At 45.6% G+C, this 17,240-nt stretch overlaps 1 protein-coding gene across 1 annotated transcript in view; it reads left to right on the top strand.

Annotated features, from left to right (window-relative positions):
• Nucleotides 1-1,553: 1,553 nt before the first annotated feature.
• The window catches only part of STK19 (serine/threonine kinase 19), an 18,375-nt gene continuing 2,688 nt past the window's right edge, over nucleotides 1,554-17,240 (top strand). Inside the window, exons 1-7 of the mRNA XM_015827622.1 lie at nucleotides 1,554-1,580; nucleotides 4,469-4,557; nucleotides 5,510-5,655; nucleotides 12,245-12,340; nucleotides 12,443-12,582; nucleotides 14,081-14,178; nucleotides 16,106-16,253. Coding sequence (XP_015683108.1) covers nucleotides 4,473-4,557; nucleotides 5,510-5,655; nucleotides 12,245-12,340; nucleotides 12,443-12,582; nucleotides 14,081-14,178; nucleotides 16,106-16,253 — 713 coding nt within the window. The 5' untranslated portion in view covers nucleotides 1,554-1,580; nucleotides 4,469-4,472. The remainder of the gene's footprint in view (nucleotides 1,581-4,468; nucleotides 4,558-5,509; nucleotides 5,656-12,244; nucleotides 12,341-12,442; nucleotides 12,583-14,080; nucleotides 14,179-16,105; nucleotides 16,254-17,240) is intronic.

Genomic DNA, 17,240 nt, shown 5'->3' with positions numbered 1-17,240 from the left:
TCGTAAGTGTAACTTCGAACGGTCGCTAAACAAAATATCATAAATTGAAGACTAGCTGAAAGGAGTCGATCTGAACTAGCTAGGTTTTTTTTTATACACAATAAACCTAGACTTCACATGAATGTTTTGGTCAAAAACAGAGATGCATCAAAACAGAAGAAAGCGGTGGCTGTCTGTGTTTTTCAAAGTCAGGCACTTGTGGAATAGAAAAAAAACAACTTTCTCCCATTTCAGATGTTGTCACCTCCAGCCTGCAAGATGGTTGGTCAGGCTGCTCAGAAGAAGTCATCTGCTGATACTAGGCAGCATTAGGCTGCTGCCACTGGAAACCCATTTAAGCAGCGTTGCTTAGCACTGAGATCTCTCTAGGGTGGAAAGCAAAAGTTGAAGTATCAGGGGACACAAAACCGCTTCTTCACTGGCTAGACATTTCAAGACCAAGGACATAGAAAGAAGGTGTAATCTAACAATTCAGAAACATAAATCAGCTAGAAAATGATTTTTACCAAAGCAAAAGGTCAATGTGCACATGGTGCAAATTTTCTGTTTAAGACTTGTTCCAAAGTCAGTGAGATGTTACTATCATCCAAACTTGCATAAAACAACTCTGGTCGTGAAGAAAACAACCCTAATCACCAGGGAATTATTACATGATATACCAGATTTGGACTTCAGAAATCTATGTGACTTCCACAAGGGAGCATACTTGGCCCCCATCTTGGGGCCATCCATATCTTTCCAGAGCAGAGTCTGTCTTTCCCATAGTCTAAAATTATTTTTTTTCAACCTTGACAACTTTAAGATGGATGGACTTCAACTCCCAGAATTCCTCAACCAGTATCTTAAAGTTGCCGAGGTTGAAAAACCCTGATCTAAATTGGTGTCTCTTAAGTCTGTTCCAAGGACCTTAGGAGTCTCTCAGGGGTTTGCAAAATTAAAAATATTTGCTAGATCAGGGGTAGTCAACCTTGGCTCTTTTATGACTCGTGGACGTCAACTCCCAGAATTCCTGAGCCAGCTAAGCTGGCTCAGGAATTCTGGGAATTGAAGTCCACGAGTCATAAAAGAGCCAAGGTTGACTACCCCTGTGCTAGATATTGAAGACATTTGCAAAAATTTAAAGCAGTGTCACCCGTTATTTCTATTTGTTGAAAATCATAGGGGAGTTTTCATGAAAAATATGTATATTAATATCAAATAGGTTTAATAACTTTTATTTTGCATGATTCAATAAATACAGGTTTTAATACGGCAAATATCAATAAACATAACCCATATAATCATAAAGTCTTTGGGGGGGTCCTCCATCATTTTTAAAAATTATAAATTCGGGCTCTGAGAATCAAACGTTCAAGAAACACTGGACTCTAGATAACGGGCAAGGCCACCTCTCTTCCATTAAAGAGGGCCACTTAGCCGGACGAGGAAGCCATTGGCCTTCCCTACTGCCAGTCAAGCTATCTTTCTCCCGCCTACTCTAAAGACGAAGGGCGGCCCCCAGAGGGAAATCTTCCAACGACGTGACGTCATCCTTTGCCGACGACCAGCAAGCGAGACGACGCGAGTGAGGACTGAGAGGGGTAGGAATGAAGTCTCAATTCGAAGTGAAATCAATGGCGGGGGGGGGAAGTGGGGGGGGGAAGTCTCTGGGTATCTGAAAGTTATTATTCAGGGAAGAAAAATGGGTCAATAGAGGACGGAAAGGAGCTCGGAGGTGAAAGGTGGATAAATGCAGGTAGCAGCCAGGAAGAAAAAGAGAGAGGATTCCTGGTTGTCTTGCCCGTAAAAGCTTTTGCTGGAGAAACGTTTTGGGGCTGAGTCAAATGAAGGAGCTGGGGAAGAGTCTGAAAGAAGTAAAATGTATTTTTTTTTAATTGAAAATTTTATAAAATTTTACAATATAAATCCCCCCCTTCCCCAAGCCCACCCTTCCACTCCCCCCTCCCTCCCCCCTCACTTCCCAGAGCCAATCCCAGGGTTAACAATAACATAATCATACTCTAACTAACATTAATCAACTATTAAAATAACATATCTATAACCTCCTTTAACTCTCTTTTAGACGGAAGAAGTAAAATGTATTGACACTCGTGAGGAGTTGGTATCATCAGTTTGAATAAGTCATGGTGTGATGTTTTGCTGCATTGTTTCAAAAGAGGTGGGGTAACATCTTAGAGGAGAGAAGGGCAAATCTTCCCTTCCCTGATTTCCTTCTACAGGTAGTTGTTGACTTAACCGCAGTTTATTTAGTGACCAAAGTTACAACGGCACTGAAAAAGTGGCTTATGACTGTTTTTCACATTTACAACCATTGCAGCATCCCCACGGTCACATGATCAAAATTCAGATGTCTGGCATCTAGTTCATATGTATGACGGTTGCAGTGTCCTGAGGTCATGTGATCACCTTTGGCGACCTTTTGACAAGCAAAATCAATGGGGGAGCCAGATTCATTTAACAACCATGTTACTAACTTAATAACTGCACTGTTTCACTTAATAACTGTGGCTAGAAAGGTCATAAAATGGGGCAAAATTCACTTTAAAATGTTTCACTTAGCAACAGAAATTTTGGACTCAATTGTGGTCGTAAGTCGAGGACTACCTGTATACATTTGCTTGTTTCTATACATTTAAAAAGGAAGGTGTGGAGGAAAATTCCATTCCCTTCATCAGAATATCGCTTTTGTTCTAAGTTTAGAGTTTGCTTTGCTTTATATGTAAACAGGCTGCTGAATTAGTAGAAGTGCGGCTGTGATACTTTAAAGCAGGGGTTAGCAACCTGCAGATGACATTTGGCCTGCCACCCAAAATATTTGATCCCAAAGAAATATTGTATCCATTTGGCTCATGACTGCAGCCTAAGAATTTGCAGCACATAGAAACATGTCTCCATGGTTCGGGGCCCTATGCAGAAAAAAGCTGATGATCCCTTATTAAAGCATATATAGCTTTAATATAGCTATAAAAAAGTATATAGCTAATTTAAAAAAAACTTTGTTCCCTTTATTGGATTTTATAAGGATTTCCTACCCAGATTAAAATGTACATCTTATTAAACTCAAATCTTTTGTATGTGGACTGATCCATACATTACTTGCATTCTGCTACATTTCTTGCTCTTGAGGCTTTGCTTTACAAAAAATGGAATGGGGGGAGGCAATATACAGTTTAATATAAAGCAAAAAGATGAAGCAAAAATAAAGTGTATTATACAGTGCTGTCAAATAAATGTGAAAAAAATGGGCGGTAGTATAATTCAGTGTATTAGCTTTCTTATATCTGCATGTGTTGCAATAGATAAATGGAAATGAAGGAACTTACATTGTTCCTGATGTGATAGTGAAGTTAAGGGAAGAAGTACTTTGCTTAATTGCTGCATGGCGATCTGACATTATATAAAATCCAGCAGTTTTAAAAATATGCCAAACAAATGGGGAAATCATGAGGCTTTGTAACACCAAAGATTTACCAGAGATTATTTTAAATACAAAAAATATGGCAGAGTGGTTGCTGGAATGAGAATCAAGGAACCATTTTGATGGTATTATCAGAGGGAATACAGTAAGTGAGAAACCACACACAGAAGCTGTTTTCATGGAAGAAAAGCAACAAGTTAAACAAAAGGAAAAATTTGAAAAGGGGAGATGATATAGAACAGTGTTTCTCAACCTTGACAATTTTAATGCATGTGGACTTCAACTCCCAGCAATGCTGGCTGTGGAATTCTGGGAGTTGAAGTCCACATGCCTTAAAATTGTCAAGGTTGAGAAACACTGATATAGAATGAATGGGGAATAAGAAAGAAAATATTTGGGGAACATTAGAGGTAGTCCTCGAGTTACGACCACTATTGAGCTCAAAATTTCTGCTGCTAAGTGAGACAGTGGTAAAGTGAGCTTTGCCCCATTTTATGACCTTGCCACAGTTGTTAAGTGAATCACTGCAGTTAAGGTAATAACTTGGTTGTTAAGTGAATCTGGCTTCCCCATTGATTTTGCTTGTCAGAAGGTTGCAAAAAGTGATCACGTGATCCCGGGCACTGCAACCTTCATACGTATGAGACAGTTGCCAAGCATCTGGATTTTGAACCCGTGACCATGGGGATGCTGCAACAGTCATAAATATGAAAATGGTCACGAGTCCCTTTTTTCAGTGCCGTTGTAACTTTGGACAGTCACTAAACAAACTGTTGTAAGTCTAGGACAGGGGTAGGCAACCTTGGCTCTTTTATGACTCGTGGACTTCAACTCCCAGAATTCCTGAGCCAGCCATGCTGAGGGGAAAGGGAGAGGTTTCCAAGCTGAGCCATGCTGGCTCAGGAATTCTGGGAGTTGAAGTCCACGAGTCATAAAAGAACCAAAGTTGCCTACCCGATCTAGGACTACCTGTACAGCTAAATGAGCAAAAGTCAATAGAGCGGTTATATACGTACTCGACCTTAAGCATTCTTCGTCCTTTCTCTCCAGCCCTATGAAGCGGAAGCACCAGCTCCTCTCTGATACTTTCAAGGCCAAGAAGCGACGGCCGGCTCTCGGATCCGAGTCTTCAGGACAGGGTGAGAAAGAGTGAAATGCTTTGCACAAAATACCCGATGGGGCAGGTTAATGAAAAAGGATGGAGTTTCTAAATGGAGTCAGAGGGAGTCTTTATGGAAATGCTAAGCAGTGGGATGTCTATAGGGATTCTCAGTCATCCAGGTCATAGTTATCCCAAAGATGCTTTTTTTCACGAAGCAACTGGACTTTCTTGTTTTTCTTTGAAAGTCGTTTCGCTTCTCATCCAAGAAGCTTCTTCAGCTCTGACGGGATTTCAACAGTTCCAGGAAGGCTCCACACCCATTTGCACTACTCAGGTGATCCTGGAGACACAGATAAGCCTCCAGGTAGCTTTAATGACTCGCTAAAAGAATGCAAAAGAACAGCCTGTCTGCAGGAGTATAAATCTTTCCCTTCCCCACCACCCAGTCAGAGCTGAAGAAGCTTCTTGGATGAGAAGCAAAATGTCTTCAAAGAAAAACAAGAAAGTCCAGTTGCCTCGTGAAAAAGCATCTTTGGGCTAAGCCAGTGATAGCGAACCTTTTAGACACCGAGTACCCAACCCCCCCCGCCCACCCCCGCTCCACCACCTGCTCCCTGCCTGCCCGCAGGGCCACCTACCGCTTCCGTGGCCCACCGCAGCAGATCACTCAAGCGGCCCTGCAGCGCCATGACAGCCACTCCCTCCACCTGTGCCCCGCAGCATCATCTGTGCGCGACGGGGCGCGAGGGCAGAATCTTGTCCCGGCTGCCATGTCTTTGGCTGCGCTGCGCTGCGTGGGCTGCGCCCAGGGCGACTCTCCAGGGAGGCTGCCGGTGAGGGGGCCGCGGGGGGAGGCAGGGCTGGGGCGACGACACGCGTGCCCACAGAGAGGGCTCTGCATGCCGCCTCTGGCAGACGTGCCGTGGGTTCGCCACCACTGGGCTGAGCAGTGGGACTTCTCCGTTCTTATCTGCGGTTCCTTTTCTTAGAGGGCCCTGAGGCAGTCGAAGCGGCTCTTCAGAATTTGGTATCCCTCTTCCCTCGGAAGGCATTTGAAGATTCCCTGCCGCCTCTAATTCTGAAGCATCAGATCTACAGTCTTGTCAAAGATCGTACAGTTGTGGACAGGTATCTGGTAAGTACTACTTCTCCCTGGCTGGGATACAGCAACATCAGCTGCGATGTAAACACAGCCAAGACGGTGGTCACAGCAGCCCAAATGAAGCCCCAGCCACTGGGTGTAGCTATCACACGCACGTACAAAAGAGATGAGATTTTGATTGCATTGCTTCAACTTCTGCCTTGACGTTTTTGACCTCCCCCCGAGGTGCTTCCACTCTGACACCTTTAATCGGTGTCCATTGTCAAGGAGTGGAGGCCATCCTCAACTTATGACTATTAATTTAACTATGACATTGAAAGAAGTGACTTACAACCAGTCCCTACACTTCGGAATACTGCAGCATCCCCATGGTCACAAAATAAAAATGTGGGCACCTGGCAGCTGACATGTGTGTATGACAGGGTTCCAGTGATCACAAGATCACTATTTGAGATCTTCCCAGCTGGCTTAACAACAACCAAAGTCAATGGAGGAAGATAGATTCACTTAATGACCGTGTGATTCACTTAAGAACTGTACTGATTCTCTTCATCCTGGCAAAAAAAGTCATAAATTCGTGCATGACTCACTTAGCGACCACTTTGCTTAGCAATAGAAATCCTAGTGCCAGTTGTGGTTGTAAGTCGAGACTACCTGCATTTATTTGACTTGATATTCTGCTAGATACCCAAATCTCTCAGAAGCTGACAACAAAAATGAATTTAAAATCAGGACATTGTGAAGGATCTTTGCTTTCCAAGGACTGGACACATCGCAGGCTAGCAAATCTTGTTGTTGTTGTTAGTTGCGAAGTCGTGTCCGACCCATTGCGACCCCATGGACAACGTTCCTCCAGGCCTTCCTGTCCTCTACCATCTTCTGGAGTCCATTTAAGTTCACGCCTACTGCTTCAGTGACTCCATCCAGCCACCTCATTCTCTGTCGTCCCCTTCTTCTATTGCCCTCAATCTTTCCCAGCATTAGGCTCTTCTCCAGTGAGTCCTTCCTTCTCATTAGGTGGCCAAAGTACTTGAGTTTCAACTTCAGGATCTGGCCTTCTAAAGAGCAGTCAGGGTTGATCTTCTCTAGGACTGACCGGTTTGATCACCTTGCAGTCCAGGGGACTCGCAGGAGTCTTCTCCAGCACCATAGTTCAAAGGCCTCAATTCTTTGACGCTCAGCCTTTCTTATGGTCCAACTTTCACAGCCATACGTTGCAACTGGGAAAACCATGGCCTTGACTATACGCACTTTTGTTGGCAGGGTGATGTCTCAGCTTTTTAGTATGCTGTCTAGATTTGCATAGCTTTCGTCCCCATGAGCAAGCATCTCCTAATTTCTTGGCTGCAGTCCCCATCTGCGGTGATCTTGGAGCCCAGGAAGATAAAATCTGTCACTACCTCCATTTCTTCCCCATCTATTTGCCAGGAATTGTGAGAGCTGGATGCCCTGATCTTGGTTTTCTTAATGTTGAGTTTCAAGCCAACTTTTGCACTCTCCTTCTTCACCCGCATCAAGAGGTTCTTTAGTTCCTCTTCACTTTCTGCCATTAAGAGTGATATCATCTGCATATCTTAGGTTGTTGATATTTCTCCCGGCAATCTTAATTCCAACTTTTGATTCATCTAGCCCTGCCTTTCTCACGATGTGCTCTGCAATGCTTTATTGCAATCCACACACATTTCCCAATGTCAGGCTATTGTTCTCCCCGCTTCTAGGTTTTGCAAAGAAATATTGCCATTAGTCTTAAAGTGACATACAACCTTCTAGAGATCTTACTCTATTTGGGATGAGATGCAGTTTCTGTGTGGTTGTTCTAGTTCAGTGGTTCTCAACCTGTGGGTCGGGACCCCATTTGGGGTCGATCGACCATTTCATGGGGGTCACCAAACAAGGCTGTCCGCCATTTTTTTCCCCTTTTCCGGCGGGTGCCTTACCTCCCTTGGGCTGGGCCAGCTGGTGGTCGGCCTGCTCCGTCTCTGCCGCTTGCCAGCTACGCCTCGGCCGGCACAGGGGGCGGAACCACACATGTGCGGCGCTCCCGGGCAGGGAAAGTCCTTGACTTACGACCGGTTGGGTAGTCCTCGACTTACGACCGGTTTAGTCCTCGACTTACGACCGGTTTAGTCCTCGATTTACGACCGGTTTAGTCCTCGACTTACGACCGGTTGGGGTCGCGGCATTAAAAAGGTTGAGAACCACTGTTCTAGTTGCTGCTGAGCTCCCAGCAAAGCTCCAAGCTCCAGGCAGGACCCCCGCCAAGGTATGTTGCGCCCTGTAGTAATAGCAATAGCACTTAGACTTACACACACTTCACAGTGGTTTACAACACTCTCTAAACAGTTTACAGAGTTAGCATATTGATCCCAACAATCTGGGTCCTCATTTTACCGACTTCAGAAGGATGGAAGGCTGAGTCAATCTTAAGCCGGTCAGGGTCGAACTATTGGTAGTGAGCACAGTCAGCCTGCAATACTATGTCCTAACCACTAGGCCACCACAGCTCTTTACTGCAGCTTGTTGTCCTGTAGGAGACTGATAGCTGACGCTCTCCAGACATGACTTCAGCTTCTTCATTTATATGCCATTTGCTTATCACTTTTCCTCCTCCACACCGCTTCCCACTCTATCTTAGCATTTGCTTTTCTAAGCTAAAAGTCTGGGTGGGGCGAAACTGCCTCTGGATGTCAGCATATTCTTCAAAATACCAAGGTGTGGCTCAATTAGCACAGGCAGCTGCAACACCGGTTTGGATGCTTGTGAGTAAAGTTGCGACCGAATTTATGAATCCATGAGGGAAGTGGGGGTGGGAAGCACTTCGGCCTAGCTGGAGCTGCTTTTTTCCAAAGAGCAGACAGCAGTTTCAACCCTCCATAGTCATAGAAACAGTTAAAAAGTTATTCAATGGTCCTGCTTCTACGACAGGGGTAGGCAACCTTGGCTCTTTTATGACTCGTGGACTTCAACTCCCAGAATTCCTGAGCCAGCATGGCTCAGCTTGGAAACCTCTCCCTTTCCCCTCAGCATGGCTGGCTCAGGAATTCTGGGAGTTGAAGTCCACAAGTCATAAAAGAGCCAAGGTTGCCTATCCCTGTTCTAGAAGTTACCTCAATAAGGGGAAATATGTGATGGAATGTAGTCTGGAATCCCAAGAGGGAGGGAATGCATTCCAGAGAAACAAGAGACAACACAGTTCAGATCGTTTATGTGAGAGAAAGAGGGTGAAGACGGCTCCTCCCTAATAGGCAGTCCTCGACGTACATCCATTCATTTAATGACCATTCAAAGTTGCAACGGCACTGAAAAAAGTGACTTACCATTTTTCGCACTTGCCACTGTTGCATTCCCCCCCCCCTCCCAATGATCAAATGATCAAAATTCAATGTTTGGCAAATGGTTCATATTTAGGGCCGTTGGAGTGTCCCGGGATCAAAAGGTTTGCGCTCTTTTAATAAGCAAAGTCAATGGGGAAGCCAGATTTCACTTAACTACCGTGTTACTACATAACTGTTACTAGTAACTGTGAGAGGGATCTCCGAATCCTAGTGGACAATCACTTAAATGTGAGCAGGCAGTGTGCTGCAGCTGCCAAAAAAAGCAAAAGTGCTAGGCTGCATTAACAGAGGGATAGAATTAAGATCACATGAAGTGTGAATACCACTTTATCACACCTTGGTAAGGCCACACTTGGAATACTGCATCCTGTTTTGGTCACCACGATGTAAAAAAGATGTTGAGACTCCAGAAAGAGTACAGAGAAGAGCAACAAAGATGATTAGGGGACTGGAGGCTAAAACATATAAGGAACGGTTGCTGGACTTGGGTATGTCTAGTTTAACGAAGAGAAGGACGAGGGGGGACATGATAGCAGTGTTCCAATATCTTAGGGGCTGCCACAAAGAAGAGGGAGTCAAGCTATTTTCCAAAGCGCCTGAAGGCAGGACAAGAAGCAACGGGTGGAAACCAATCAAGGAGAGAAGCAACCTAGAACTAAGGAGAAACTTCCTGACAGTGAGAACAATTAACCAGTGGAACAACCTGATTCCAGAAGTGGTGAATGCACCAACACTGGAAGTTTTTAAAAAGTGACTGGATAGCCATTTGTCCGAAATGGTATAGGGTTTCCTGCCTGAGCAGGGGGTTGGACTAGATGACCTCCAAGGTCCCTTCCAACTTTATCATTATTATTATTATTATTAATTGTATCCAGATGATCTGCTTCCTTCAAGACTGCCTGTTGTCTCTTACCACCTTACACAACCGTGATAGATTAGAGATTGGATTGTAACTGCACCTTGGGGCCCACCCCCTTAGATTCTGTCCGAAGAATTCTTCTCCAGATTATTAAGGGAATATATTTGTTCCTTTCTCCCCCGTCACCGAGTCACCAATTTCTGGGACCCGAATAGTTCGACCTTTCGATTGTCGGACCCAAATTCTGGGCTCGTGACGTACTGCCCCACTCGAGGGTAATGAACGGAGTCGAAGAAGGACGGATCGAGTTTGAAAGTATGCAAATGTGAGTAGATAAATAGGTACCACTTCAGTGGGAAGATAACTGTGTTCCTTTGGCGTGTAGCCATGCTGGCCACATGCCCATGGAAGTGTCTTCAGACAATCTGGTTCCCTCCACTAAGAAACTAACCCTAGAATTGGAAATGATTAGATCTTTACCTTTATAAACAAGGAAGCATCCTCCTTAGCATCTTCTCCCAAGGTGTTAGCTAAGGCATCTCTATTTGTCTCCTCACCAGAAACCCCAAACCAAGTTGGACTTGCATTCAGTGGACAAGCAACCAGTTCAGGTCCTTGGGTATCATGGATTGAATCTAATCCACTCTGATCAAGAAAAGTTTCTAAACACCTCCATAGTTAACTCAAGTTCAAAATTTGGTCACCACGATGTAAAAAAAGATGCTGAGACTCTAGAAAGAGTACAGAGAAGAGCAACAAAGATGATTAAGGGACTGGAGGCTAAAACATACAAGGAACGGTTGCTGGAATTGGGAATGTCTAGTTTAACGAAGAGAAGGACGAGGGGGGACATGATAGCCGTGTTCCAACATCTTAGGGGCTGCCACAAAGAAGAGGGAGTCAAGCTATTCTCCAAAGCCCCTGAAGGCAGGACAAGAAGCAACGGATGGAAACTAATTAAGGAGAGAAGCAACCTAGAACTATGGAGAAACTTCCTGACAGTTAGAACAATTAACCAGTGGAACAACCTGCCTCCAGAAGCGGTGAATGCTCCAACACTGGAAGTTTTTAAGAAGAGACTGGACAGCCATTTGTCCGAAATGGTATAAGGTTTCCTGCCTGAGCAAGGGGTTGGACTAGATGACCTCCAATTTCCCTTCCAACTTCATTACTATTATTATTGGTATCCAGACTGTCCCAAATAGCAGAGACTTTTTTTCCCCACAAAAAAATTCCAGAAATCATTACAAGTTTCTGAGGGTTAGATATCTGGAAAAGAAGATGGGGCTATGACTCAGATGCCTCTCAACCCCAGGACAACTCAGCAAGCAGGCTTGGTGATGTGGTGTGGAGGGGGGGGGGGACACCCTACTTCTTTGCTGCATGTATCACCCCACAAGACAAGTATTCTGATGCTGCCCTTCATTAGATTCAGGTCCACTTCCTCCTCCACCTGCCAATTCAGCCTAGAAGGGAGAGAAGTGGGACTCCCAGATAAACAGTTCTTAGCTTTCTAATATAGTGAAGGAAAACTAACTTTAATTGACGATTGCCCTTTCCCTCACTCACTTTCAGTATCCCAGTGAAATAAAAGCTTTGAAGATACTTGTCTTCAAGAAGGGGCCTCTTTCTTCCAGAAAAAGGAAAGATACCCAAACTATTTTTTATCACAATAGTGGATTTTACACTAAACCAGTTCAGTTAAAAAAAAACCAGGAACCACAACTGCAGCATATTCTAGGTTTACTTAATTTTAACTTTCCTTTTTTTATATTTATATCTAACTCTGTCATGCAAGCCAGGCCATTTTGTTCAGTGTATTGGGAATCTTTTAAAAAAAAGGAAGAACTTCAGCATGTTTGTTGTATGAACTCACCTAGAAGACAGGTTTAGTTTGATTTAGTTTCTGATGACTATAGATCAGCGGTTCTCAGCCTATGGGTCGCGACCCCATTTGGGGTCGATCGACCATTTCACCGGGGTCGCCAAGCAAGGCTGTCCGCCATTTTTTTTCCCCTTTTCCGGCGGGTGCCTTACCTCCCTTGGGCTGGGCCAGCTGGTGGTCGGCCTGGTCCGTCTCTGCCGCTTGCCAGCTACGCCTCGGCCGGCGCAGGGGGCGGAACCACACATGCGCAGCGCTCCCGGGCAGGGAAAGTCCTCGACTTACGACCGGTTGGGTAGTCCTCGACTTACGACCGGTTTAGTCCTCGACTTACGACCGGTTTAGTCCTCGACTTACGATCGGTTGGGGGTCGCGGCATTAAAAAGGTTGAGAACCACTGCTATAGATCATTGCTATTTCTCCCTGCCATGCTAGCCGATGCAGGGGGGTTCTTCTAAAAACACGTTTTATGTTCCATTTTGCCTCTTCCTCAAAATGTACATGCCCGTACCTGCTTCTGGAAATGAAACTCTTTTCTCTCTATAGAGCCAGCTGAAAAATGAAGGCCGGATCCGAATGTTTCAGCACAGCTTTGAAGCGGATTTTTTTGTGGTGGCCTTTATGGACAGCTACATATCTAAGGTTTGCTTCTGCCAGAGAGGTGTGTGGACGGAGCAAACGAACAGAAGGGCCAGCAGGCTGGCGATGACTCTCTTATTTATTTATTTATTTTTGTTGCCTCAGGTGCAAGAGTTTATAACGGGGAAGGAGTTTGCCAGGACAGTGAAGAAGTTTCTAGATTCGGTCCTTACCGCCTGCCCTGACATCAGTTTTGACAAGAAAAGGATGTTGAGAGATTTTGGCTTCAGTGACACGGAAATCACGTAAGCGGACAAGGAGTCCCCGGGGCTGCCAATTTGCTTGCTGGTCCATAATTATTTTTCCCCCCTCCTTTCACTGTTTGCCAGCTTTCTCTCCAAATTAAGCTCTCTCATTGTGTGTTTGTTGGGTGGGGAGTTTTGGGAGTTGAAGTCCACACATCTTAAAAGTTCCCAAGGTTACGAAACACTGCCCTAGGTCAGGGCTTTTCAACCTTTTCACCCACTGTACCACTTTTAGGATATGGCAACATCCGAGTACCACCAGTCGCCTAGCAAGGGGTCAAAAACCTGATGACCAAAAAAAAAAAAAAAGGAAAAAAGTGATGAACTACAGGTAGCCCTCGACTTACAACAGTTCGCTTAGTGACTGTTTGAAGTTACAATGGCACTGAAAAAAGTGCCCCCCCCCAAGCCACAGCCGAGCAAGACATCTGCCTGCCCACCCGGTGGCGCTCTTCCTCCTGTCCAAGGTTTTCATTGTTGTGAGCATTTCTGTTGAGGATTGGCAGCGGGGGTGGGGTGGGGGGGTGTTTGGTTTTTATTCCCCCCCGTCTGCTGGGTGGCTGCAGCAGGTTTTGGTCACTTCACATGACCCTGGGGCACTGTGACCATCATAAATATGAATCAGTTGCCAAGCATCTGAATGTAAATCACAAGACCCTGGAGATGCTGCAACATTCCAGCTGATCGGCACTTCTTCTGGGCTCAGCAGAAGCACCAGGATCAGCGCCGAGCTCCAGCTGGAGCCTGGCACTGACCCTGGCGCTTCCGCTGAGCCCTGACAGTCCTGAAGAAGTGCTGATCCTGGCGCTTCCACTGAGCCCTGACAGCCCTGCAGCTCCAGCCACCTCTCGCTAAAGGCTTGTGCAGTGCTGCCACCGGTTCAGCTCATTCCCCTCCCCCGCTACCACTTTTCTGGGACGGTCGCGTACCACCTGCCAGGTGCCAATGTACCACAGGTGGTACCCGTACCACTGGTTGAAAAGCCCTGCTCTAGGTGGGTTTTGCTGGTGATTTAAAGACAGATAAGCCTCTCTGCTTTCTGAGAATGCATGTGCATGGTACAACAGGCACCGTCTGGAAGAACGTAAATCTCACGGGATCAGGTCATAATCTTGTCTCATTCAGCGTCCTGTTTCCCACAGTGGCTAACTAGATACCTTGGGATGCCCGTTGACAACTCAAACAAGGATCGTAATCTTCTGTACAGGGAGTTGATTTAGTGGCCACAACTGAGCCCAGAATTTCTATTACTAAGGAAGATAGTTATTAAGTCATTGAGTTTTGCCCCATTTTACAACCTTTCTTGCTACAGTTGTTAAGTGAATGGCTGCATTGTTAAGTTAGTAACCCGGTTGTTAAGTGAACCTGGCCTCCCCCCTCCCCCCTTGACTTTGCTTGTCTGGGAAAGCAGAAAGCTTTAGTCCACAAATCAGCCGTATGGAATGGAGTAAATCCCAATGGGCCTTTCCTATTTTTTCCGTTTCTGCCTTTTCTTCAGGCAGCTGGTGAATGCTGGGGTCTTGACTGTTCGCGATGCCGGGAGCTGGTGGCTGGCCGTGCCTGGAGCAGGCCGCTTCATCAAATGCTTCATCAAAGGTGCGTTCGTTTCACAGATTGTGCTAAGCTATAGTTGTAGTGTGTTGGGTAGACTCATATATGTGATGCTAAGACGCAAATAAACCAATCACATTATCACTCCGAGCCTGTGTCTCTTGAAAGCTGCACGATTTTACTAGATTAAGCGAATTCTTAATTTGGGACCCAGATTGTCGGGGTTGCAATATGTTGACTCTGTAAACCAGGGGTCTTCAAACTTGGCCCTTTGATGACTTGTGGACTTCAACTCCCAGAATTCCTCCGCCAGGCATGCCTGGCGGAGGAATTCTGGAAGTTGAAGTCCACAAGTCATCAAAGGGCCAGGTTTGAAGACCCCTGCTGTAAACTGCTTAGAGAGGGCTGTAAAGCACTGTGAGGCGGTATATAAGTCTGTGTGCTATTGCTATCCTGAATTTGCATCCCCAATCCCAAGCAATTATATACATACATACATACATACATACATACATACATACATACAGAAAGTTTTTCAGACAGACCAGTCTGATTGATTGCACCTTGGCATTTTTGACTGCTATACTGCAGTTCTACTTTTTTATAATCACGTTTGCCTTGCAGCCCCCCAACTAGGGCCGTTAAGCAGGCTCAAGTCGCTACTGCGATACATTACAAATTCAGATTTCTTTTTGCTGACAAAGAGTTAAAGAATTAAGTGGCTGCAAGGCAAAAGTGATTATAAAAAAGTAGAACTGCAGTATAGCAGTCAAAAATGCCAAGGTGCAATCAATCAGACCGGTCTGTCTGAAAAACTTTCTGTATATACTCCCTTGACTCGGCTGACAAAGAGGGGAGCAGAGCCGGTGGCCTGGTGGTTAATACAACTGCCTAGCACGTAGGCTGCCTAGGTTCGAATCCCATAAAGGGTGTGGCTAGCTGATGAGAGCATAATGAGCTCGAAATAGCTATTCTAGTCTCCCACTTAATTCTTTAACTCTTTGTCAGCAAAAAGAAATCTGAATATATATAATTATATATATAATTATATATATAATTATAATTATATTTTAATATTCGTAGATTTTCACGGGTACAGGTATGCAGGTCTTGGCGTATTCGGGTCTTTTCCCGTGTAAGATTGAGAGTATCTTGGTGACATTTCGATGAGGTCCCACTCGTCATCTTCAGGCTGGGGTCTTCGGCTTCGTGCTTGTGCGAGCAAAGTGTGATCGGAGCTGCCGCCTCTCTATAAATATTGGTGGGGGTGTGTGTGGAGTGCTGGCTTAGTTGCTGTAGGTGGATTGGTTGGCTGTGTGGATTGGTTGGCTGTTATTGTTTGTGGATTGTTCGGCTGTTTCATAATATCCTGAGTAGTTGAGGTGCTGGCTGTGTGCCCATTAGTCTTTTGTGTTATAATGACCTGGGTAATGGGTTGTGTGATTACATCCTGAGATCTAGTGTAGTGATATCCTGAGTTTTGTGTTGCAACATCCTGGATATCGCTACACTAGATCTCAGGATGTAATCACACACAACCCATTATCCAGGTCGTTATAACACAAAAGACTAATGGGCACACAGCCAGCACCTCAACTACTCAGGATGTTACGAAACAGCTGAACAATCCAATAACAGCCAACCAATTCACACAGCCAACCAATCCACCTACAGCAACTAAGCCAGCACTCCACACACCCCCCCACCAATATTTATAGAGAGACGGCAGCTCCGATCACACTTTGCTCGCACAAGCACGAAGCCGAAGACCCCAGCCTGAAGATGACGAGTGGGACCTAGCTCTTTCATTTTGGGGACAGTTTTTGCAAACGGAATCAACTCTGCTACAAAAAAACCCTCAACCCTGTTCTCCACTACCTTGCTCAGTGCAGAATGTCCAGTCCTAAACTCCAACCTTAACACTGGAATGTTCCTGAACGGAGCTGCTCGCTGACCTTTCTTTTCTTCCCAGGAAGGAAAGCTGTCCTGGGTATGATCCAGAAATCCAAATACAAGGAAGTGCTACTGTCCGATTTGCAGAGCCGTCAAGCACCAAGTGCTGTGAAACTGGGCCTTCCCTACCATATTCACGATATCATTGGAGCCCAGCTGGTTGACTGGTAAGATTCCTGTGTCTTCTCTTCTCTCCATTCCCCGATGTACGCAGGTGGTCCTCGACTTGCGATCGCAACTGAGCCCAAAATTTGTGTTGTTAAGTGAGACATTTGTTCAGTGAGTTTCGCCTCGTTTTACAACCTTTTTTTGCCTCGGCTGCTAAGTGAATCCCTGCAGCTGTTTAGTTAATAGCACGGTTTTTAAGTGAAACCGCCTTCCCCATTGACAAAAGGGGATTGCATGACCCTGGGACACTGCAACCGTCATAAAGACGAGTCAGTTGCCAAGCGTCTGAATTTTGTTCATGTGACCAGGGGGATGCTGCAAGGTCGTAAGTGTGAAAAATGATCAGAAGTCACTTTTTTCAGTGCCGTCATAACTTGGAACAGTCACTAAATGAACTGTTGTAGATCGACTACCGGTACTACTTCCAGGAACATACACACTTTGGATTTTTGATCTTCCCAGAAACCAATTAAAATGGTTTCTTATTTCTTATTTCCCTTCCAAACAACCCAAATGGGAATACTGATCCAGTATAACAGTGTGAATTTCAACTCCCAGAACTCCCGAGGCAGCATGCTGGGAGTTGAAGTCTACATATCTTAGCTATCTCTAAATCCTGGTTTAGAAATAGCTGCACATTTTAACAAGAGGATCAATGGGTTAAGCATTCCAGCAGAGTCTCAAAAGCCCATGCACGTGTCTCTCTACCTGTCCAGCCCTCCCGGGCTCGACATTCACGAGGGGGAAGATGGCAGACCAAAGCAGCTCACCGTCAGGACTCCGGCAAGGCGTTCGGGACGCCAAACATCCGACGGGAGGTTCCCGACAGCTCGAAAAGCCGCACCTGCGCAAAAGGAGGCCCAGGAAGCAGCACCTGCGCAGAAGGAGGCTGTGGGAAGCCACGCATGCACAGAAGGCACTGGAGCCGCCAAACAGCTGATGGGCGGTGGCCCGCCAAACAGCTGACGGCCAGGCGAACCGGAGCG

This window comes from Protobothrops mucrosquamatus, unplaced genomic scaffold (assembly GCF_001527695.2).
Source record: "Protobothrops mucrosquamatus isolate PMUCROS unplaced genomic scaffold, P.Mucros_1.0 scaffold3820, whole genome shotgun sequence".
Taxonomy (NCBI): Eukaryota; Metazoa; Chordata; class Lepidosauria; order Squamata; family Viperidae; genus Protobothrops; species Protobothrops mucrosquamatus.
Note: the sequence above shows the minus strand (reverse complement) of the source record. Positions and strands in the feature narration are given on the sequence as shown.